The sequence below is a fragment of the Aythya marila genome (genome assembly GCF_965140915.1).
Source record: "Aythya marila genome assembly, chromosome: 25".
Taxonomy (NCBI): Eukaryota; Metazoa; Chordata; class Aves; order Anseriformes; family Anatidae; genus Aythya; species Aythya marila.
In genome coordinates, this window is record NC_139066.1 from 2,658,590 (window position 1) to 2,683,622 (window position 25,033).

The 25,033-nt window shown below is 42.0% G+C and overlaps 2 protein-coding genes across 2 annotated transcripts; both read right to left on the reverse strand.

Moving 5' to 3' along the window:
• Positions 1 to 379: 379 nt before the first annotated feature.
• On the reverse strand, positions 380 to 1,315 carry LOC309887354 (olfactory receptor 6B1-like; the record flags this gene model as incomplete). Its single annotated transcript, XM_082778977.1, has 1 exon — positions 380 to 1,315. The coding sequence occupies one exon, from the start codon at positions 1,313 to 1,315 to the stop codon at positions 380 to 382; it is 936 nt and encodes a 311-aa protein (XP_082635103.1).
• Positions 1,316 to 9,671: 8,356 nt separating this feature from the next.
• On the reverse strand, positions 9,672 to 19,524 carry LOC309887355 (uncharacterized protein; the record flags this gene model as incomplete). Its single annotated transcript, XM_082778978.1, has 2 exons — positions 18,577 to 19,524; positions 9,672 to 10,607 (listed from the first exon to the last, which is right to left on the reverse strand). Exons 1-2 carry the CDS (start codon positions 19,513 to 19,515, stop codon positions 9,672 to 9,674), a joined length of 1,875 nt encoding a protein of 624 aa, XP_082635104.1. The 5' UTR covers positions 19,516 to 19,524.
• Positions 19,525 to 25,033: the final 5,509 nt, after the last annotated feature.

Sequence of the window (25,033 nt, forward strand, 5' to 3'; positions counted from 1 at the left end):
GTCCATAGGGATTTGGCTAACTGATTTTCATTGATATCCATCTTCCTACATGGTTTTGAAAACAATAGATCTTATTATTAGGTTTTCTAAAAGAATTTTTTCTATTACCGAGAACGTGGTAGGAATTATTACATTATTATTGTAGCAGAATAATTTACAGCCAGGTGAGTTTAGTCATATAAGCATCCTCACAAATAGGAAGGAGATATTTCCACATAGAAAAATGATACAAGTTCTTCCTTACCAGACTTCAGTGCAACAAGTCATTGATGACTGAAGCAACCATGAAGGAGTAAGTAGTAGAGGTCTACTCATATGCATTTCAAGAGGGAAGCTTCTCAGTAGTGTCCTTGCTCATCAGTATCCTCATCCTAGGCACTTAGCAATGTGCAGAGCAGCTTGTGACTATGATCTTTCTCAGAACCTCTTTCACTTCCTTGTTCCTGAGACAGTAGATTAGAGGGTTTAGCGCTGGAGTGAATACAGCATAAAAGATGGACACTATCTTGTTGAGGTTGAATGGATGGATCCTTCTGGGCCTGGCATACATAAAGAGAGTGGCTGAAAAGAAGATGATGACAACAGTGAAATGGGATGTGCAAGTGGAAAAAGCTTTTCTCCTTCCCTGGGTTGAAGGCATACTCAAGATGGTTGACAAGATGCAGCAATAGGAGAAAATAATGATCAGGAGAGGTACCAGAAGGATCACCAAAGCCAGTGCAAAGTCCACTGTTTCTGCAAGGGACATGTCAGTGCACGAAAGGTTCAAGACTGGAGAAATGTCACAAAAGAAGTGGTTTATGACTTGTGGGCCACAGAATGTGAGGCGTGAAATAAAAGATACCTTGACCAAGGAAATAGAAAAGCCTCCTGTCCATGAAAGAATTGACAGCTGAAAGCACAACTTGTGGGTCATGATGGCTGGGTAGCGCAGGGGATGACAGACAGCCAAGTAGCGGTCATAGGCCATTACAGCCAGGAGGACGCATTCAGTGCACATGAGGGAGATAAAGAAGTATAACTGGGTCATGCAGCTGGAGAATGAGATGGTCTTGTTCTGTGACCAGAACCCAAACAAAAGCTTGGGCAATGTTACTGACACATACCAAATCTCCAGGAAGGACAAGTTTCCCAAGAAATAATACATGGGCTTCTGTAGATGATGGTTCCTTTTCACCACAAAGATAATGATTGCATTCTCAGTGATTGTCACCATGTAGGTGACAAGAAAGACCAGATAAAGTAAGGTCTGGATCTGCATCCCATAGGAAAATCCCAGAAGAATGAACTCATCGATAGTGGTTTGGTTCTTCATAACATATTGGGTGCACACAGCTATCCCTGCAGATGTCAAAGCAGAAGAAATAGAAAAATGTTAAGAGTTCCACAAAAGGAAGACTGTGTGAAGAATTAGGTCACTTAGTAAACTGTTTCCCATGGAAACTGTTTTTCACTAAGTAGAACCAAAATTTATGACCAGAATGAAGTGAGAGGTCCACCCATCATTGTTTCCCTTGATTTGTTATCTCGCTTTTAATAGCAACACTGGAAAAAGCAAAACAAACCAAAAATGAACGAAAAAGCACCAGAAGACCTTCTTAAAGTTATCTGTTTTCTTGTAGTATAGAGAAGAAAAAAAAAAAAAGAAAACAGAAAGAAAAAAAAAAGACTAACATTCACACTGCTGAAAACAGCACCACAAAAGCTCAGAGAGTATGTAGACAAAAATGTTTAAGAAAAATAATATAAATTGAACAGATAATTTTCAAAATATTACAGATTTTAGTAGTTTATGTTTAAGCAAGTCAAATGAGATTTTCAGTGAGTGGCAAGACTGGCTCCTTCAGCCCACAATTCATCTAACTGAAACACATCTTAGAAAGAGAAGAGTAATTCTCTCTTCCACTTTGATATCTTCATCTTAGCTCTAGACATCTATCTAGTGGATGTTTTAATTTCAATAACTTAAAGTAGACATTACATGTTTCTGTTAACTGTTGTGCTCTAGATTCCTTTTCAGATATTCCATCAATGGATACCTGGACAATAGGCATTAATTGAGCATTCATAACCTAGAGTATAACAGAGTCTTCAGATGTAACATGCTAAAATATATAATGTATTTGCACTCTAGAAATGCCTATTTCTAGAGATTTCGGTGACCCTTGATTAACCTTTAAGTAGATGCCATTGTTTATAGTAGAACTGTAGATGATTTAAAATAGAGGATTTAAAATAAGGTTTGTTCTTACTGCTTTTAAGGGAAACGAACATATAATTAACACACAAACATACCTCATCCCAATCTACTTGCTTGTAGATTTTACAGCTCATTAATACAAGCAAGTTTGTGGAAAGCTAAGAAAGAAAGATGTCAACACAAGAGATGTACTTATTTACTGAGAACAGAAACATACTCTTTAGCTATTTTCTTTCATTACCTACCTGAATAAGTATGGTCCTTTGATTAAGGGATGACAAAAGAACTGGAGACAAGGAGTTCTAGCATTCAGCAGTTTCAAACTCTTGCACTTTCAATTAAGAGGGAAAATCTGATGAAAAGACTTAATACATTTTGCTATTACTCTTAATTTACAGCTATTTTCCCATATCATACAACTGTCAGTTTACATGAAGTACATGGCATAACAAAGAATAAATTGTTTTTGAAGCATTCAGATCAATAACTTACACCAGAATGGATCTGTGATTTCTTGTGTCATCTGTTACTACAAGAAAACATTAAGACTTGCTTACCAATTCAGGATTCCCAAGTATGCATTTGGCCATTAAACTCTTGCAACAAGCAGAGGTATCAGATAGAGTTTTTCTGAACTATCTGAAGGGTTGTCCTTTAAAGGAGTCCGTGATTTTTTTTTTATTTTTTTTTTTTGGTTGGTTGGTTGTTTTTCTTCTCTTTCTCTTTGTCTATTTTTTTCCCCTTCTTTTATGGGAAAGCTTCCCTTGCAGCAAAAAGGTCTGAGCTAGTAAAGTCTTTTACCAATTAAAGTAATGGAGGGTGTAGAAGCTTATTATCTCTAATTATCTCCAATAATTATCTCCAGAATACTCTGCTTTGCTGTGGCACACCATGGGCTGCAGGGAGATAACCTGCTCTACCATGGGCCTCTCCACAGGCCACAGGGGAACTTCTGCTCCAGTGTCCAATCACCTTCTCCTCCTTTTTCACTGCTCTTAGTGTCTGCATGGTGGGTTCTCACTTCTCTCTCCTCTAGCTGCTATTGCACAGTGGGGTTTTTTATGTTTCTTAAAATGCTCTCAGAGGTGCAACCAATGTCACTCATTGGCTCAGCTCTGGCCAGTGGTGGGCCCCTTTTGGAGCTGTCTGGAGCTGGCTTTTAACTATCATGGGGGAATTCTGGACTCTTCTGACAGAGGCCACCACTGCAGCGTCCCTGCTAATTAACTTTTGCCATGTAAACTCAATACAAAATTGCACGTCCTGGGGGTCTGCGTGAAGGCATATAAGTATGTTTAATGGACCAAACAAACAGCCTTGAATTGATTCAAGAAATCTATGTGTTGAAATATTTCAGTTAAGCTAAGAATTTTTATCTCTAAAAGAACTTGTTTATGGTAACTTTGAACTTTAGCTGTTATTCAAAACAAAACAAAACTCCAGCTTACCTAGGCTTTGCAGTCTGATTCCTAGCAGACACAAACTCCCAGAGATGAAAATTTGACAACCTTATCTTCAGTGTTTTCCAGATGCATACAACTGAAGTGAATGTGTACACAAACATGGATGGCTGTAACTAATTTGCTTTACTGTAGCCATTGAAAAATTAGGTGATTCAGTTTGAAGATAAAAACAACAATATTTAATATTTAAGAGTATCATTCATTCAGGCACCTAAAAATGTTTGTAGGCACTGACCACCCAAACTTTCTATATGGCAAAGATGAATTGGACAAAAATGTGTGTAGAATCTAGACATCAATTCAGTTAATCAAACGCAGGGCCAACAATCAAATGTAACTCTGTCCAACAACCTGAAGTAGCAAGAACACCTACCTGGGACTGGCTGACAGTGCATCATCTGAAGGCTGAAAAGAAAGCTATTTATCAGGGCCAGCCCAGGAAAAAAAGATGAAAATACAGAAAGCTTGATGGAGCTGAGCTTTTGTACTGGGTCTGGATGGAATGGAGTTAACTTTCCCTGCAGCAGCCCTTATAGTGTTGTGCTCTGCACTTGTAGCTAGAACAGCATTGGTGTCACACCAGTGTTGTGACTATTGCCAAGCAATACTGGCACAGCATCAGGACTTGCTCCAACCCCCACCTCCCCCAAGAGCCAGCAGGCTGGAAGTGGGCAAGAGGTGAGCAGGGGACATCCCCAGGGCAGCTGACATAAACCAACCAAACAAATGACCATATGATGTCACACTCTGCAATGAAAGATGGGAAAGGGGAAGGAGGGATGAGGAGGGGTCCTCATTATGAAAATGTCTGTCCTTCCAAACAACGGCTACATGTACTGAGGCCTGACTTCAGGAACATTGTCAAGTACAGCTTATTGATGGGAAGTAGAGAATCATTTCTTTCCTCTTTGTACTTCCACATGGCTTTTGCTTGTTTTCTTTGCTCCCCAGGGAAGTGGTTACTGCACCGAGCCTGTCTGAATTTAAGAAGAGATTGGACTGTGAACTTAGGCACATGGTCTGAACTTTTGGGTAGACCTGTGCGGTGTCAAGAGTTGGACTTGATGATCCTTAAGGGTCCCTTCCAACTCAGGATATTCTATGATTCTATTCTATATTCTATGATTCTGTTTGTTTGCTTTTCCCCTCTTCCTTTTCCCTTTAAGGAAATTATCCTTATCTCAATTCCTGAGTTGTTGTTTTTGTTGTGTGTTTTTTGTTTGTTTGTTTGTTTGTTTTCCTTTCCAGCATACTATCTTCTTCCCCTCTTCTTGTAAGGAAGGGGAGTGAGAGAGCAGTTGTGGTGGATTTCAGATGAGTAGCAAGGTAAAGCCACCACAGCTTTATTTCCTGAGCAGTTTCATTACTTCTCCCAACAACGGCAACTATGTCTGGTGAAAACATAATATTTACAGAATATTTTCTCCTTTGGTAGTATAAAACTAACAGGATTCCACATCAAGTCATCCAATGAGTGTCCTCACACCCTGCAGTTGCCCTGGTTTAGGAGGATAAAAGGCATGAAAAGCCCAAGCCTCAGCCAGAGCATGGACTTCTGCCACAGGCTCCATGAGTAACTGTCCAATTGTTGTGTTTTATCCCAGCAGACAGCTAAATGCCGTGTAGCCATTCACTCACTCCTCCACCCCCTCAGTGGAATGGGGGAGAAAATCGAAAAGAAGTGTGAAAGAAGGCATGGGTTGAGATGTGGGAAGTTTAATTAAAGAAGAAAAAAAAAAAAAGAACAAAAAAAAAAAAAGAATGGAACAGAAAGGAAAGAAAAGAATCACACAGAATCATTTAGGTTGGAAGAGACCTCCAAGATCAACTAGTCCAAACCTCTGACCTAACACTAACAAGTCCTCCACTAAACCATATCACTAGCCTCTACATCTAAATGTCTTTTAAAGACCTCCAGGGATGGTGACTCCACCACTTCCCGGGGCAGCCCATTCCAATGCCTAACAACCCTTTCGGTAAAGAAGTTCTTCCTAATATCCAGCCTAAAACACCCCTGGCACAACTTTAGCCCATTATCCCTCGTCCTGTCACCAGGCATATGGGAGAACAGACCAACCCCCACCTCGCTACAGCCTCCTTTAAGGTACCTATAGAGTGCGATAAGGTCACCCCTGAGCCTCCTTTTCTCCAGGCTGAACAAACCCAGCTCCCTCATCTGCTCCTCGTAAGACTTGTCCTCCAGACCCCTCACCTATTCGTTGCCCTTCTCTGGACTCTCTTGAGCACCTCCATGTCCTTCTTGCACATGTTTTTCATTCATGGATCACCTGTACAATAGTGTCCAAGATCAAGTCCACCTCTTGATCACAAGTCCATTTATATGTTGCATCTCTTCCTTGATATTCTCAGGTGTCATGGACCCACTGAGCTATAAATAACTTCCCCTTAAATTGCCAGTCCAGATCCACCTGAGCTTCTTCAATCTTAGCAGCCTGATTCACCTGCTGGTTGTTTTGGTGTTCTTCAGTGGCACTACTCTTGGGTATATTAGCATTTAGAAGGCATACTTCTACAACCAGCTTTTCTACCTGGGCAGCAATATCTTGCCACAATGTGGCAGCCCAGATGGGTTTGCCTTAGCACTGACAGTTACTCTACTTCCATTGCTGTAACCATTCCCAAAGGGCATTTGCCACCATACATGAGTATTGCAGAATTAAATTTATGCAACTCTAATGCAGCAGCAAGTAAGGATTTATTCTATATCTTTATAGCAGATAACAAAATTATATGATTTTAACAGCACTTAATCAGTATCTATTAGTCAATTAACAGAATGATCTAAAGAAAATTGCTACAATAGAAACAACAATTTATTTAAAGACTCATGAATGACAAGGTTCACCTGAGACCAGGGGTAAGGGGAATGGAAGTCACGTGCTTCCAAAATACCTGCTAGTGTGAATTACTCACACTACTCCTTTGTTGGTAGATGAGCTTGTTCCTCAGTTAGCCGTGAGATGTACATCCCCTGACAAGCAGCCCAGCTCAGGGGGAGATCAAGGGTGCAGCCCGCTGCAGACCCTGGAGAGCTCAAAGAGTTCTTGTTTGGGATCACTGTTTATAGGATTGCGTGACCACTGTCTTTTGGTCTCTAATTTTCCAGGATTTAGATCTTTGCCAATATAAAAAGGAATCAGGTTGCGCAGTCTTCCTCCCCTTAGCACTTGTGTTAAATAGTCACACCATAGGGCACAGATACAACCAAAGGGCAGATTGATCAATCTGGATAGGCTGGACTGATGGGCTGAGGTCAACTGCATGAAGTTCAATAAGGCCAAGTGCCAGGTCCTGCACTTGGGGCGCAATAACCCCAAGCAGAGCTACAGACTGGGAGATGAGTAGTTGGAAAGCTGCCTGGCAGAGAAGGACCTGGGAGTATTGTTTCACAGTTGGCTGAATATGAGCCAGCAGTGTGCTCAGGTGGCCAAGAAGGCCAACAGCATCCTGGCTTGTATAAGAAGCAGTGTAGCCAGCAGGTCTAGGGAAGTGATTGTCTCCCTGTACTCGGTTCTGGTGAGGCTGCACCTCCAGTACTGTGTTCAGTTTTGGACCCCTTGCTACAAGAAGGACATGGAGTGAGTCCAGGGAAGGGTGACAAAGTTGGTGGGAGGTCTGGAGAACAAGTCCTATGAGGAGCAGATGAGGGAGCTGGGTTTGTTCAGCCTGGAGAAAAGGAGTGTCAGGGGTGACCTTATTGCTCTTTATATGTACATTAAAGGAGGTAGTGAGGTAGGGGTCAGTCTATTCTCCCATGTGCCTGGCAACAGGATGAGGGGTAATGGGCTAAAGTTGTGCCAGGGGTGTTTTAGGCTGGATATTAGGAAGAACTTCTTTACCGAAAGGGTTGTTAGGCATTGGAATGGGCTGCCCCGGGAAGTGGTGGAGTCACCATCCCTGGAGGTCTTTAAAAGACATTTAGATGTAGAGGCTAGTGATATGGTTTAGTGGAGGACTTGTTAGTGTTAGGTCAGAGGTTTGGACTAGTTGATCTTGGAGGTCTCTTCCAACCTAGACAATTCTGTGATTCTGTGATTGTACGGGACTTTGAGCAACCTGGTCTAGTGGAATGTGTCTCTGCCTGTTGCAGGGGGTTGGAATTAGATGATCTTTATGGTCCCTTCTAACCCAAACCATTCTATGATGCTGTGATTCTATGTTTCTTTTTGACTACAGGGACAACTGAGCATCAATGGCTGGCTCTCTGATTTAGCCACAATGTCTGTATCCAGAGTTGGATTATCAACAGAACATGTTTTGGAGGTGGGATGAGATCCAGAGACCTTCTCTTCCCATTAAGGGTGCTGAATAGTGTTGACTAGTGTTGGGGTGGTTCCTTCTGACTGGAAGATAGTCAATGTTACACCCATTTTCAAAAAGAGCATGAGAGAAGACCTAGAAAACTACAGACGTGTCAGTCCAACCTCAGTACCTAGCAGATAAATTGAGAAGATTCTAATGGGGTATACAGAAAGGCAGTTAATGAACAAAGCAATTACCAGGCATAGTCAACGTGGATTTATGAAAGGAAAGTCCTGCCTTAATAACTTGATCTCCTTGTATGATAAGGTCACTTTCTTTGTGAGTGGAGTGAAGGGAAGACAATGGATATAATATTTCTGGGTTTTAGTAAGGCCTTAAATACCATCCCTCACAGGATCCTTGTCGTGGTTTAACCCGGCTGGCAGCTAAACACCACGCAGCCGTTCGCTCACCCTCCCCCCTCCCTCTCTGGGACGGGGGAGAGAAATGGAAAGTGAAGCCCGTGAGTTGAGATAAAGACAGTTTAATAAGACAGGAAAATAATAATAATAATAATAATAATAATAATAATAATAATATAATAATAATAATACAATGATGATAATAGTACTACTAATAATAATATGTACAAACAAGTGATGCACAATGCAATTGCTCACCACCCGCTGACCGATGCCCAGCTTAACCCTGAGCAGTCCGGCCCCCTCCCCCCGGCTAGCCACCCCTATATATTGTTTAGCATGACGTCAGATGGTATGGAATACCCCTTTGGCTAGTTCGGGTCACCTGTCCTGGGTCTGTCCCCTCCCAGCTCTTACTGCACCCCCAGCCTGCCTGTTGGCAGGACAGAGCAAAAGTCTGAGGTGTCCTTGGCTTGGTATAAGCACTGCTCTGCAACAATTAAAACATCGGGGTGTTATCAGCACTCTTCTCATCCTAAGCCAAAACACAGCATTCCACCAGCTACTAGGAAGAAAATTAATTCTGTTCTAACTGAAACCAGGACAATCCTTCTGGACAAATTGTCCAAATGTGTGTTGAAGAGGTTCAGTCTACACTGGATAATGAACTGGCTCATCAGTAGATGACCATTCACTATGACCTCAAAGGGTCATAGTGAATGGGGGCTACATCTGGCTGGTGGGCAGTCATTAACAGTGTTCCTCAGGGCTCAGTTCTAGGGCCTGTCCTGTTCAACATTGTTATCAATGATCAGGATGCAGGAGTTGAATTTATCCTTAGCAAGTTTGCTGAGAAATCTATTCTACTATCTTTGTCTTCCAAATGGGGGTGGGGGATGGGGTGCAGAGAATAAAAATGCCTATGAATATACCCAGTAGACCTGTCTTACACTGTCTATAGTTGCAGAGGTCACAACATGAGATCAGATGTAAGGCACTACTATGTTACAGAGCCTATTGCTATTGAAATAGTGACTGTCACCATCTGAAAAGTTAGTTCCTTCAGACTACTCAGTGACACATCCCTCAGGGAGGGGGAGGGAGGGGGGGTTAGGAGGGTGTAAATAAGAAGCCCTGCAATGGCAAAGGGGGGCTGCCTACTCTCTCACATCATGCAGGTATGGCAAAAAAATGTCTAAGGTACTATTCCCGTTTCCTTTCTCTTTGTCAGACAGGAACCAAACTATTGCATATTTAATTATTCTGTTTTGACAGTTCTCAGGTTCTCTCACTCCCACTTGGACTCCTGAATCTCTGTAGTACTCACAGAGAGCAATATAGACTTGTTACTGTTCTTCGAAGGGCTTCTTTGACCTCCTTGTTCCTCAAGCTGTAAATTACAGGGTTCAGCATGGGTATTGCCAGGGTATAAAACACAGAGATGATCTTGTCATACTCCATAGAGTATTTTGAACTGGGCCGTAAGTACATGAAGGAGCCTGTCCCATAGAAGATGGCAACAACAGTCAGATGGGAAGCACACGTGGAGAAGGCTTTGCATCTGCCTTTGGCAGATTTCAACTTGTAGATTGTAATCCCAATGCAGATATAGGAGATGAGAATAAGAAGGATGGTTGAGATGATAAGCACGGTAGCACAGGTGAAATGTACCAAGTCAGTGATGTAAGTATCAGAGCAGGAGAGCTTCAGGATGGGGGGCACATCACAGAAGAAATGATCGATGATGGAATTGCAGAAGGACAGGTGGAATATAAATAAAGTCTGAATGGTTGCATTCACACAACTCATGAAGTAGGACATGCACACGAGGAGGATGCAGAACCTCCTAGACATAATGACAGGGTAGAGCAAGGGGTTGCAGATGGCTATAAATCGGTCATATGCCATCACCGCCAGGAGGTAGCACTCGCCTGTCACTGCGATGCAGAACAGGAAGAGCTGAGCTGTGCATGTTGTGTATGATATGACTTTTGTCTCAGCCACAAGGGTCATGAGTGTACTGGGTATAATGATGGTGGAGTAGCTGACATCTAAGAAAGAAAGGTTGCTGATGAAGAAGTACATGGGGGTGTGGAGCTTGGAGTTGATTTGGATGAGCACAATCAGCCCCAGATTTCCCACTACGGTCAACAGATAGATAAGTAGAAACACTGTGAAGAGAAGAACCTGTAACTTCAGGTTGTCGGTGAATCCCAATAAGATGAACTTAGTCACCACGGTGTGATTCCCTTCTGCCATCTATCATTGATAGGAAAAGACAGAGTTATGCTGAAAAAAAAAAAAAAAAGGTAAATGCCCATCAATACATCAAACTGGCTGGAGTCAGGCGCTGATGTAAGGTAAAGATATAACTTTGCCAGTCTTCCTATTTACATTTTTTAAGTTCTGAACTCAAATTATCTCATTTTCATTTCCTGCATTTCAAAGCCTTGTATTATTTCAGTGTACTCTGAATGAGCACAGGTTAACAAATCACACTTACTACTGCAGATCTCACTACCTCTTCCTCCACAAATGCTTAATTTAATGTGTAAATGAGTAATCTGCACAGCTAACATTAACCCCATAGTATATGTTTCACCTCACATAATTTAGATGTTTACTCAAACATGATTTGCAGGATGCTCTTTAAATACTCATTTTTCCCATATGGATAATTAACTTTGTACATAACAATGTACAAAGTTATATATAAATAACTTTTATAACATGATATATAATATATAAAAGTCAAACACATGCTAAACTAGGAAAATCTATCAAAAGAAATGGGGTCAGACATATACACCTTATAATTATGTCAAAATTTCAGGTCAATTATGGTAAGCAGAAAGCCAAAGCTAAGGGTTTGGAATAGCTCACCTATAAATATTAATGGCATTTCAGCTTGAAAGGGAGCAGAACTTCTGCTCTGCTATTATTTTCAAAAACTCAAGAATAACATGAGAATTATAATCATTTGACTTCTTGAGCACATTCGCTTTCTGAAGGCTAGAAATAAGCCCAGGAATAAAAAATTAAGTAGAGACCTTGGAAGAACTGATCTTGTCCATTTCACTTTTCCAAGGAAGAATGAACTCTGTTGATGTAACTTATGAAAATATTTGTCTGATTTGTTCTTTAAACTCTCCAATAGATTGCCCATGATCCCTACTAATTTTGCTTCTTTATAGAATGTTATCATAGAACGGCTTGACTTGGAAGAGATCTTAAAGATCATCCAGTTCCCATCCCCTTGCCATGGCAGGGATGCCACCCACTAGATCAGGTTGCCCAGAGTTGCCATCCGACCTGGTCTTGAACACCTCCATCCACAACCTCTTTGGTAACCTGTTCTAGTGTCTCATCACCCTCTGAGTGGAGCTATTCCACCTAACATCTAATATAAATCTCCCCTCTTCTTGTTCAAAACCATTTCCCTTTGTCCTCTTATTGTCTGCCTGAGCAAAAAGTTCTCTCCACCTTTTTATAAACCCTATTGAAGTATTGAAAAGCTGCAATAAGGTCACCCCACAGTCTTCTCTTTTTCAGGCTGAACATCCTCTGCTCTCTCGGCCTTTCTTCTCAAAAACATAAGCATGATCTCATAAACATGATAGTTAGTATTCTCCGTGAGATTAACCTAAATTTTCCCATTGCAATTAAAATGAAAATGACTTGCTCTGTCTTACCCCCTGCCCCCAAATTGTTGTCTTGAATTAAAGAGTGTGTTCTCATGTCAAAGAGAAACTCATCAAAATGAGAAAGCTAGTAAACTCAGCTCCCACAATTTGAAAAAATAAATAAATTTAAAATATATATATAGTTTTTTTCAAGAATACTCATATTGCTATACTGTAAGGAATGGATATGGGGGAATCAACCCACAAAAAAAATAATAATAATAATAAAAAAGTATAAAATATGTTTAGGCATTTGTGTTCATCACAAAACTCTTATTTCCAAGCCTGTTCTTACCTTGCTACAAACACTGTAGCATGCTTGGGTGTACTGGTGTTTCTTCTCATGTCAGTGGACTGTCCTGTAAAAGAAAAAGGAAATTCAGCTAATGCAGATTTGAATGCAAGATGCATAGTCTTTATTGACTCCTGACACTATGGGATTTACATTCTCTCAAACTAGAATGAAAAATATACTGTATCTGTATAGATACAAAGAGAAAGTGTACCTGCAGGAGAAGAAAATCTCTTGTTCCTTATCAAAAAGGAGGTATTTTAGCAGCTTACATGCACATTCATATACTTGTGCTCTGTTTGGTTGTTGAATTTCTGGTTGGCCACAGAGTCTCTGAATCCAAGACACAGTAGACTAGGCACAACGGGACCATTAAAATGTTCTGTGGGCTCCCCGTGGAGCCACCTTTCCTGCAATTAGACATATGCACTTTATTCGCATAAGTTTTAAGGAGAATAATTTTCTTTTTCCTTTTTTTTTTTTTCAGAATCACAGAATGTTAGGGATTGGAAGTGACCTTGAAAGATCATCTAGTCCAACCCGCCTACTAGAGCAGGAACACCTAGATCAAGTCACAGAAGAACACATCCAGGCAGGTTTTGAATGTCTCTAGAGGAGATTCCACAACCCACGCTGGGCAGCCTGTTCCAGTGGTCTGTCACCCTCACCATCAAAAAGTTTCTTCTCATATTTTAAGCTTCCTATATTCCAGCTTGCATCCATTGCTCCTTGTTATATCGTTAGGTGTTACTGAGAAGAGCCTTGCTCTATCCTCCTGACACTCATCCATTACTTATTTATAAACATTAATAAGGTCACCCCTCAGTCTTCTCTTCTCCAAGCTAAAGAGACCCAGCTCCCTCAGCCTTTCCTCATAAGGGAGATGCTCCACTCCCTTAATCATCCTTGTGGCTCTGTGCTGGACTCTCAAGCAGTTCTCTTGTCCTTCCCTGTCCTACTTGAGTTCCTTTCCTATATGATTCCTTACTGGGTCTGGCTGAGATGGAGTTAACTCTCCCTGCAGCGGCCCATATAGTGCTGTGCTCTGCACTTGGAGCTAGAACAGCCCTCTTATCACACCAATGTTTTGTCTGTTGTGGAGCAATGTTGGCACATCAGCAAGACTCCCTCTGACTCCCCCAGAAGCCAGTAGGCTAGGGGTGGGCAAAGGTGAAGAGGGGACATCGCCAGGGCAACTGACCTAAACCGACCAAAGAGATATTACTATATCTGTACTGTACTGTACTCTACTCTACTCTACTCCACATGATATATATACTACATACTGTACATACTATACATACTATATACCATATACCATACATGATATACATACTATATTATGACACACTCAGCAATAAAAGGTGGAAAAAGGGAAAGAGGAAAGGCAGGGGGAAAAGGGGAAGTCAGTTTGTAAATGATATCAGGAATGGTATATCCTTCTTTCCCTTTGGGGTAATTAAAGCACCTTTTGAGTTTTTCTAGCATCTATGGGTAACCAAAATACTCCTATTGCTAGGTTTCAGGAATGCGTTTCTCTCTTTTTTTTCTTTTCTTTTTTTTGTTTTTTTTTCCTAAGATTAAACAATCACTTAAGAATGCCATGCTGGAATCTGCCCCAAAAAAAGTGTGGTGGTGGGCAGCAAGGTGTGTGGGAGGATATGGGCAAGTACCTGTCATGGTTGTCTCTTCTGATGATTTTGAACTTTACCCCTGAACAAGTGCGAAATCCTGAAAAACTGACAGAATGCTTGAAAGATGTGTCCTGATCCTGGCAATGCCAGAGAACTCCAGCTTGCTGCACTGTGCTGGGGCCTAGCCTATACCTGTCAAAGAGTAATAGGACAATAGGTAAGAGGAAAGTGACAACTAGATTTACTGGACTGAGTGGATCTGAACACAGCACTTCAGATGGGATCTCAAGAGAACAGAGTAGAGGCAGAGAATTGCCTACCACCCACCTTCTGGCCATGCTTCTTTTGATGCAGCCCAGGATATGGTTGGCTTTTTGTGCTACAAGTGTGCATTGCCAGCTCATGTAAAGCTTCCTGTCAGCCAGTACCCACACGTCCTTCTCATCAGGGCTGCCTTCAGTCCATTTTCCACCCATCCTGTATTTGTGCTTGGGATTGCTCTGGCCAAGATGTAGGACCTTGCATTTGGCCTTGTTGAACCTCACAAGAGCATCAGAATAACAGACAGGTGGACCGAGCTTTGACAATTGAATTGCCTCAGGTGGACCTGGACTGCGGACATAAGGGTGAGCTGTTTGTAGCTTGATGGGCCTATGAAATATCAGGACATCTGGGGAGGGAAGCCACATACAGATGGGCTTGTGATTGAGGGGTGGACCTGACCATTGAGGCCATCACACAGGTCACCCATAAATGTGAAACCTGTGCTGTGATCAAGAGAGCCATGTCTCCCTGGAATAGGGGGCGGTGGCTAGGAGTTCGATATGGTGATGCCTGGTAAACTCTCACCATGGTAGAAGCAACTACTGGAGCAAGTCCAGAGGAGGACTACAAAGATGATTAGAGGACTGGAGCACCTGTTGTACAAGGACAGGCAGAGAGAACTGGACCTGTTTAGCCTGGAAAAGAGAAGACTGAGGGGAGATCTCATTGATGCATATAAATATGTGAAAGGAGGGTGTCAAGACAATGGAACCAGGCTCTTTTCAGTTGTGACCAGCAACAGGACGAGAGGCAATGGGCACAAACTGAAGCACAGGAAGTTTCAGCTGAATATGAGAGGGCACTTTACTGTGAGGATGACAGAGCACTGGAACAGGTTGCCCAGAGAGGTTGTGGAGTCTCCCTCTCAGGGGATATACAAAACTCACCTGGATGCCATTCTGTGCAACATCCTCTAGGTGATGCTGTACAGCAGAGGGGTGGATGATCTTCAGTGGTCCCTTCCAACCTTGGCCATTTTGGGGTTCTGTCATTTCATAACTACTGGGTGGCTGGAAACAAACCCAGTAGACCATGCCACTGTCTGAAACACTATCTTTGACCTGGAAAGGAAAGTTCTGTGGCATCATGGTACACAAGAGAGAATTGAATCAGACAGTGGGAGTCACTTCCAAAACAATCTTGTCACCTCCTGGGCCAAGAGGCATAGCACTGAGTGGGTGTATCACATCCCCTATCACCCACAAGCCTCTGGAAAGGTTGAGACATACAATGGGCCGTTAAAGATCATGTAATAAGCATTAGGAGCTGAGACATGGAAACACTGAAACATTAATTTACCAGAAGCCACTGGGCTAGTGAACACCAGGGGATCTGACAACCATCCTGGTCCTGCTGAAACAAAACCCCTACATGCTGTGGGAGGAGCTAAAGTAGTGCACATAGTGCATGTAGGGAAGTGACTGGGGACGTCAGTGTGGGTTGCTCCCAAGGGAAGAGGCAAATCCACTTGTGGGATTGTCTTCACCCCAAAAATGGACTACTTGTGGTGGGTGATGCAAAAGGATGGGAGTATCAAGTGTGTGACTCAAGGAGATTTAAGCTTGGGAAAAAAAAAATAATAAAAAAAAATAATAATCTGTAATCTAAATTACGTGTTGTAGGAAGACACTGCAGAACCAATGACAGGTCAACTTCACGAGGAACTGGGCAAGTGCAGCGACTGAAGCTAAGCTGCTGCTGGTGTCCAGAAATCCTACTCTGCCTGTCTTGAGTGACCACTTTCACAGATGAAACCTAAATCATCAACAGTTCTTATGAACATTTTGGGAGAGGCCTATCAAATGAAAAGAAGTACCTGTATATATATCTGTTAAAGGACAGGGAACGGTGGTGATGAGAATACTGAAATACATGGAACCTGAGTGTGACACAAATGCTATGGAATAAGGGTTTGTACAGGGTCTGGCTGGGATGGAATTAACTTTCCCTGCAGCAGCCCATATAGTGTTGTGCTCTGCACTTATAGCTAGAACAGCATTGGTATCACGCCAGTGTTTTGTTTGTTGCTGAGCAAGGCTGGCACAGCATCAGGACTCCCTCCAAAACCCCCCGAGAGCCAGCAGACTGGGGATGGGCAAGAGGTGAGGAGGGGACATAGGGAGGGCAGGTGACTTCAACCAACCAAAGGGATATTCCATACCATGTGAGGTCACACTCAGCAAAAAAAAAGTGGGAAAGGGTAAGGTGGGTGGGAGGGGGGAGGAGGGGCTCTGAAGATGTTGTAGTGGTTTTACTCAGCTGGGCAACCAAGCCCCACCACAACTACTTTCTCACTCCCCTTTCTCAAAGGGAAAGGGGGAAAAAATACAATGAAAAGGGCTCAAGGGTTGAGGACAGGAAGATCACTTAATAATTTCCATGACGGGTAAAACAGGTTCAACATAGGGAAATTAAGGAAATTTATTACCTATTACTAACTAGCTAGAGAAGTGAGAAATAAATAAATAAATAAATTTAATTAATTAATTAATTAATTAAAAAAACCTACACACATTCAACCCCCCCATCCACCTTCTTCCACCTCCTCCCCCTGAGTGGCACAAGGGAACAGGGGAATGGGGTTTGTGGTCAGTCTATAGAACCTGGTCTCCGCTGCTCCTTCTCAGTCCCTCTCTTCCCCTGCTCCAACATGGGGTCCCTCCCACAGGATGCCGTCCTTCCCGAACTGATCCTGCACGGCCTTCCCACAGGCAGCAGGTCTTAAACAACCACTCCAAATATGGGTCCGTACCACAGGGTCCATCCGTCAGGAACACACTGCTCCAGCCTGGGTCCACCACAGGCAGCAGCTTCTGACAGATCACCTGCTCCTGCATGGACTCCTCTCCATGGGCCACAGGTCTGGTCCAGAACCTGCTCGAGCAGGGGTTCTCCACAGGCCGCAGCCTCCTTCAGATCAGAGTCACCTGCTCCAGAAAGGGCTCCTCCACAGGCTGCAGAGTGGAAACCTGCTCCACTGTGATACGCTATGGGCTGCAGGGGGACAGCCTGCTCCACCATCGTCCTTTCCACAAGCTACAGGGGAACTTCAGCTGCAGTGCCTAGAGCACCTCCTGCCCCTCCTTCTTCACTGACCTTGGTGCCTGCAGGGCTGTTTCTCACTCCTCACTCTCCCGGCTGCTGTTGCACAGCAGGTTTTTCCCTTTCTTGCTATCACAGAGACACAATCAACATCACTTACTGGTTCAGCTCTGGGCAGTGGCAGGTCCCTTTGGAGCTTGTTGAAACCGGCCCTTATCTAACATGTGGCAGGTTCTGGATTCTTCTCACAGAAGCCACCCCTGCAGCCCTTTGCTACCAAAACCTTGCCACGTAAACCCACTACAGACATGTGTCCTCCCAGATTACCTCTACGTATATTGTGGCCTTGCTTTATGGGTCATGGGCAAACATTGCTAATTGATGGGAAATAGAGAGCGATATTTTTAAAAAATATATTAAAAAAAAAAAAAAAAATCAGCATGGCCTGTGCTTGCTTTTTTCCTCTTCCTTTTTCCTTTAATTAAATTATCCTTACCTCAACCTATGAGCCTAGCCTTTTTTTTTTTTTCTTTTTTTTTTCTTTCCAGCATAATTTCTTCTTCCCCTCTTCTTCTGAGGAGAGGGAGTGAGAAAGCGGTTTGCTTTTCAGCTGCCCTCTCAAGGTAAAACCACCACAGGATAGTGTCAATGACACCTGAAATACTGCAAGAAGGACTTGATGCCTTTGAATTGGAAGGGAGAAGATTCTCCTCCTGTTACCTGCATCAGAAAATAACATAACTAGCACCTAATATCAGGTTTTTAATTGCTAATATATGGATTCAAAATAACAGAATGTTGTTCTCAGGAAAAGGAATTTACAGCTAGCAGAAAGGGGCCTACTTTGATGTGATTGCTACCAGCAGCAGGTTAGGGTAGTCTTCTCTTCCCAGGGTTACAGAGCAGATGAAGTTTATCTGAAAGTTTATATATGGGAGAATTCCAAGTAATGGTCTAGATGACATTTTTGATACTTTTGATAGTATTTATTTATTTGCTAGTGTTTCGGTAGTGCTCAGGAACGCTAGGCCTGGGTCTGTGACAGTATAAGAGAACAGAAAAGGGATCCTTTCTTGTTACAGTTTATATTGTTCTTCAAATCAGAAGATACACCTTCAGATCTTCCTAATTACAATAGGAGCTAAAATACAGCTTGTCTTTCAGAGGGAGTTCTTGGGAAATTTTCAGAAGAGGAACTATCGTGAGTGATACTTGATCTCTGACACTTTTGAAAAGTTACTGTTGTTCTACACCTCTCCCTTTTCATGTCCTGCTTCTTTACTCCACAGTTTTTTTATGGCACTCTTCACTTCCTCATTTCTCAATGTATAGATGAGTGGGTTCAGCATGGGTGTGATGACAGTGTAAAACACTGCCACACTCTTGTCCTCTGACAGATTGCTGGAAGGGCGTATGTAGGAGAATGTGCATGGCCCGAAGAACAGAATCACTACAGTGATGTGGGACCCACAAGTAGAGAGGGCCTTGTGTCGCCCTTCGGATGTTTGTCTTCTCAAGGAAACCAGGATGACAATGTAGGACACGACCAGGATGAAGAAACAGCTCAGAGCTATCATTCCGCTGTTGGCAACAACAAGGATGCCCACAGCATAGGTGTCAGTACAAGCCAGTTGTAGTAGGGGGTGGACATCACAGAAGAAGTGGTCAATTTTGTTGGGGCCACAAAAGGGGAGAAAAGAGGTTAGGAGCGTTTGCACCATGGAATGCACAAAACCTGCCACCCATGAGCAGATCAACATCCGGTCACAAGTACGCCTGGTCATGAGAGTGGTGTAGTGGAGAGGTCTGCAGATGGCAGTGTAACGATCATAGGCCATCACTGTGAGGATGAAGATCTCGGTGCAGCCAAAGAAATGTACCCCGAACAGCTGCATTATGCAACCCACGAAGGAGATGGTTTTATTTTCAATGAGGAAGTCAGCAATCATTTTGGGAGCTGTGACAGAAGAGTAACAGATATCTACAAAGGATAGGTAGGAAAGGAAGAAATACATGGGCGATTTCAGATGTTGACTGCTCATTACAGTGACAACAATGAGCAGATTTCCTGACATGATAATCATATAGAAGAACAAAAACATAACAAAGCATATTTTCTGAATTACTTGATTTTCTGAAAGTCCAAGAAGAATGAATTCCTTCACACTGCTTGCATTCTCCATGTTAATCATTTGGTTGGCAATATACAATATACAGTCTATACACCTGGAAAGAAAAGGACATTATTCTTCACTTTTTTCATTATTAATAATGAATTAGTATCAGAAGTATATACAGACTAAAAATATACAGGATTAATATTAAGTTTACAAGTTGGTTTAAATTATCTGGTCACAATTTAAAACTACTTGAAATTTTCTGGTCACAATTTAAACTTACATCACAAACTCTGCTGCAAGCAAAAGCTGATCAATCATACAACAGAAACAGAAATGGAGAAATCCCATGATTAATCTCAAACCCACAAAGTAAAGTCTAGAGAAGAAGTGGAGATAGTTAGTGACTTTTCCTGTGTTTGCATTATGTGAAAGATATTCTTCTTCTGATATCTCTCCAAGAAAATAAAATAAAATAAAATAAAATAAAATAAAATAAAATAAAATAAAATAAAATAAAATAAAATAAAATAAAATAAAATAAAATAAAATAAAATAAAAATAAGGATCAATAAGAACAACAGGATATCAATTTCTACCTGTTAAAACAAAGCTTTGCTCCTTTCCATCCCTCCTTTCATTTAGCAATAGCGCAAATTTCTCCAGAAAATAGCATAAAATATTACATAATCACACCTTTATGGCAGTACAGTTACCTAGGGGAAAATAAATATCTGGGCTCAAACCAGGCAATAGCAGAACTGGAAGCAAACAGCACTAGTCCTTGTATCATGTTTAGGTAATCAGCTGTTCAGAAAAGAATGATCAAGAGATAAGTGATCAAGGAAAACTGAATTCTGGAACAATGGCAGATAGGAAATTCCTAAGCTAAAAAATAAAGGTGTATGTTTTTTTGAAAGGATTGTGAAGATACAACCTGTTAACAATACAGCTTTACTGCATATCCCTCTTGGTAAGGTCCCTGCCACAACCACCAAATTCCTTTTACAAAATATATATCTGACTGATGGAAGGGAAGGGAAGGGAAGGGAAGGGAAGGGAAGGGAAGGGAAGGGAAGGGAAGGGAAGGGAAGGGAAGGGAAGGGAAGGGAAGGGAAGGGAAGGGAAGGGAAGGGAAGGGAAGGGAAGGGAAGGGAAAAAAAAAAAAAAAAAAGGAAAAAAAAAAAAACAGACAAACTGGAAAACTTACCTTTTCTGTATTTAGAGATCTAAGTTTTTCTGAAAGTGCTATACAATTTTATCTCCTCGGTGTCTGCCGTCCCTGGTATGAATGTGTCAGAACACAGACTCTTTAAAGAACATAGAATTGAATCTTAAAAGCTTCCAAAAATTGCTTAGAATGTGTCTTTTATTGCATAATACCATCTAGTTTATTTTCTTGCTTTCCTGTATCACAAGTGTTTCTTGACATTTCCTGCTTTTGTGACAACAGTGTTCATGGTCTGTCTCAATTATGTTGCCTGTGTGCACTGAATGATGTTTTTATAACCCAGCAACAGCAAGTAGGGTGGAGAACAAAACCGATGAAGTACCACTCTTTAAAACCTCTCCCAGGGAATCCACCACATGAAGATCTCTTGAGGATTTAGCTGGGAGTCATGGAGATGTAGTGAAGGAAAGGCCTGAAAGGAAGGGGCAAAGGAGGAGGAATGAATTCTGTTTTAACTGAAAAGTTTAAGCAAATGTATTTTAAATTAGTAGTCATTGAGCCGTAGCTTTATACTATGATCCACCATAAGCAAATGGAGAAATTTCAGGATTTTTGGAAATTTTGTTTAGAAACTTTGTATGTGTAAATGATGAACCAGGCCTGGAGGATGTGTCTGAAAAGATTAGTAGAGGAATTCATGGTCTTTCTGGCCCAAACCATGGTCCTCGTGGTCCAAGCTCATATGTCCTTGGACGTGTAAATGACTTAGCTTAGTATGCATGCCTAAGTTGACTATGGAAGAACATTGGAAGAACCCGAAAACCAACCAGCATTAAAAAAAAAAAAAAAAAAAAAAAGATTCTGTGGAGGTGGGATACCAATTTCCTGGGGCCTATTTCCTTATGTCAGGGATATTTACATACTTTAATGAGTTCTGGGAAAAAGTGTGGATATGTTAGCTATTTCTTTGAAATCAAATGAATATGTATGTTTTAATTGTATATAACCCCTGTACCTTGAACAATTCAGCACCAACACTAGGTAAAGTACTTTCCACTGCAATTGTGTTCATTTTTTTTTTGCTGTGCTTGATCCAGTGTTGGATCCTCAGATCAAATGTTTAAATAACAACAAGGTGAAAGAGGGTTGAGGAACAAGCTGTTTTGTATACTGTTAGGTCAGTCGGTAGGTTGAGGAGATGCAGGTTAGAGTGTAATGGGGAAAAACACACTTCCTCCTGGCAGTATAGATGAGTAAGACCACTAAGACAGTTTTGTTTGCTGGCTCAGTCATCACCTGACTGCTCATGGTCTGCCAGTTTATTGTTTTTCAAGGAATAATCTACTACAGGGTTGCTTTTGTGTGTGAATGGATCCTTCCTATACATGGGAGCGCTTTGATGACTAAACCCAACACATCAGAAAACTATTCTGCTCTGATACAAGGATCTTGGTGGAGGAATACATATTTTTGTTTAAATCAAAATAATGTGGTTTTGTGATTTGTTTGTGTGTATGTGTGGTGTTTGTTTTTTTGTGTGTGTGTGTGTGTGTTTTTTTGTTTTTTTGGTTTTTTTTCAAAATAATATTAGAATATTGGCTATTACTAAAAAAGAGTCATCCAAACCTTTACAGAACCAATTATTCATAAGTTCAACAAGGCCAAGTGCCGGGTCCTGCACCTGGGGCGCAATAACCCCAAGCAGAGCTACAGGCTGGGAGAGGAATGGTTGGAGATCTGCCAGGCAGAGAAGGACCTGGGAGTGATGGTGGATAGTCGGCTGAATATGAGCCAGCAGTGTGCTCAGGTGGCCAAGAAGGCCAACGGCATCCTGGCTTGTATCAGGAACGGTGTGACCAGCAGGGCTAGGGAGGTGATCGTCCCCCTGTACTCAGCTCTGGTGAGGCCGCACCTCGAGTACTGTGTTCAGTTTTGGGCCCCTCGCTACAAGAAGGACATCGAGGTGCTTGAGCGGGTGCAGAGAAGGGCGACAAAGCTGGTGAGGGGCCTGGAGAACAAGTCCTACGAGGAGCGGCTGAGGGAGCTGGGCTTGTTCAGCCTGGAGAAGAGGAGGCTCAGGGGCGACCTTATCGCTCTCTATAGGTACCTCAAGGGAGGCTGTAGCGAGGTGGGGGTTGGCCTGTTCTCCCACGTGCCTGGTGACAGGACGAGGGGGAATGGGCTTAAGTTGAGCCAGGGGAGTTTTAGGTTAGATGTTAGGAAGAACTTCTTCACTGAAAGGGTTGTGAGGCACTGGAACAGGCTGCCCAGGGAAGTGGTGGAGTCACCATCCCTGGAAGTCTTCAAAAGACGTTTAGATGTAGAGCTTAGGGAAATGGTTTAGTGGGGACTGTTAGCGTTAGGTCAGAGGTTAGACTCAATGACCTTGAGGTCTCTTCCAACCTAGAAAAATTCTGTGATTCTGTGATAACTGACTGAAGTTGTATGTGAAAGAACTGCAACTTCCAACAATACTTGCTGTAACAATACTGTGTCTGTTAGCCCTACATTGACATAATCTTATGTTTCATATAACAGGGTTGAAAACAAGTAAGACAAGTAACTTTAAATTCTCTAAAGTTATATGGAAGTACAAAACATCTGTTCCTTTAACAGTATGTGGTCAAGGGCCTTTTCAATGAAAACAAAATGAATGATGAGAAAAGGAGGAAGCAATAAACACAACCATAGAGAGATATACCTGATCAACAAATGACAAGGGCAGTTGCAAGAGATTGAAAAGCCAAAAAAAAAAAAAAACAAAAACAAACCTCAAACACTTGTCAACTTGTCAGAGCAAAGGTGTTATAAGGCTAACAAAGGGTAAGATACTGTCAGAAAAGAGGATCCTGTGGCGGCGGGATACCACTTTCCTGGGGCCTATTTCCTTTTCTAGGATAAGCATCAGAGATACCTTGGCATGAGTGGTCTGTAGCTGGGGGAGAAAGGCATTAGCAATGCCCTACCACCACACCAACACCCTCTCAAGAAGGTCTTGGGACACAGTCTTGGAATAATTAGCATACAAAGCAAGAGCTGGAGGTGGGGACTAATTCATAAATAGCACAACTCAGAGGGGCTACATGTGCCCCCACCATCATCACAGACACAATGACTGGAGCAGAGATGTTGCTGGAACCCGGGCTGGTTATCTGGACCTTTCCTCTACTTCTGCCTTTTTAACTCTCTTTCTCTCTCTCAATGTTATGGGCTGTTCAGGTGTTTGTTTGTTTGTTTTTTCTTGTTGTTTTTGTTTGTTTGTTTGGTTGGTTAGTTTGGTTTGTTTTGTTTTTTAAATAACAAGGTTTAAATAGCTCCTGTTAAATACAAGATTTAATCAGTTTCTGCCAGAATAGTTTCTGTCATCAATAAAGTTTTTCAATAGATTGTTTGGTGTTATGTCACCTTAATGCAGCCCAAGGGTACTTTGAACATCAACCTCTAAGTGGGTCATCCAGGACTGTCCTCTCTGGGCCCTCACAGCAGTAACAAGAAACAAGCCGGTCAGCAATCCTAATTGATAAGTGGGGATGGAATATCAGAATGGAATGTCAGAATGTTTATTTCAGTAAGATTATCCCCACCAACCATCCTGAGATGGGAATGGTGTGAGTCCCAAAAAACAGATACTAGGGTGAGTGTTGGTATGTGTGTGCGAGATGGCTGCAATGTCTAGAGGCTAGTGATACTGAATCAGGACATACGTTTCTCTCCATGATAGAATAATAGAGCCAAATCCAAAGTGTTTCATGAACAGATAGGCCAAACCTTTACTATGTTTAGTTAGATAGGAGGAAGTTTAGAAACTTTGTATCTCTGGTGATACCTTACTCACTAATTAGTCATCCCTACCCATAAGACTGTACAGAATTGTATCCCAGGACAGGTCAGGGGGGCAACATAACCTAGGCCTGGAGGATGTGCCTGAAAAGAATAGGTTAGGAACTCAAAGTATGCCCGTGTCTTTGGATGTGTAAATGACTTAGCTTAGTATGCATGCCTAAGTTAAAACAAGAAGATAAAAAAAGAAAGTTATGGTCTGAGCATGCACAAGAACTGGTTTCAAGCAGCAAACATAGTGAGGAAAACTATTGACAGCCACCAGAGACCCCCGAAAAACCAGTAGAAACAATTGCGCATATATCAGGGACATTTGAATATTTTAATGAGATATGGGAAATAGTATGAGTATGTTGATTATTTCTAGGAAATCTAATGACTATGTATGTTTTGACTGTATGCAACTCCTGTAGCTTGAACAATTCAGCACGCACAGTAGGTGGATTGATGCCCTGTGTGTTTGGCACACAATCAAAGAATGCCCACTTTCTAAATCTCCAAATTGAGTCTTAGAGAGTTTCTTTGACCAGTTTTTATGCTAATAGTAGCTACTGCTTCACCAGTGTGAATGGATTAGGGAAC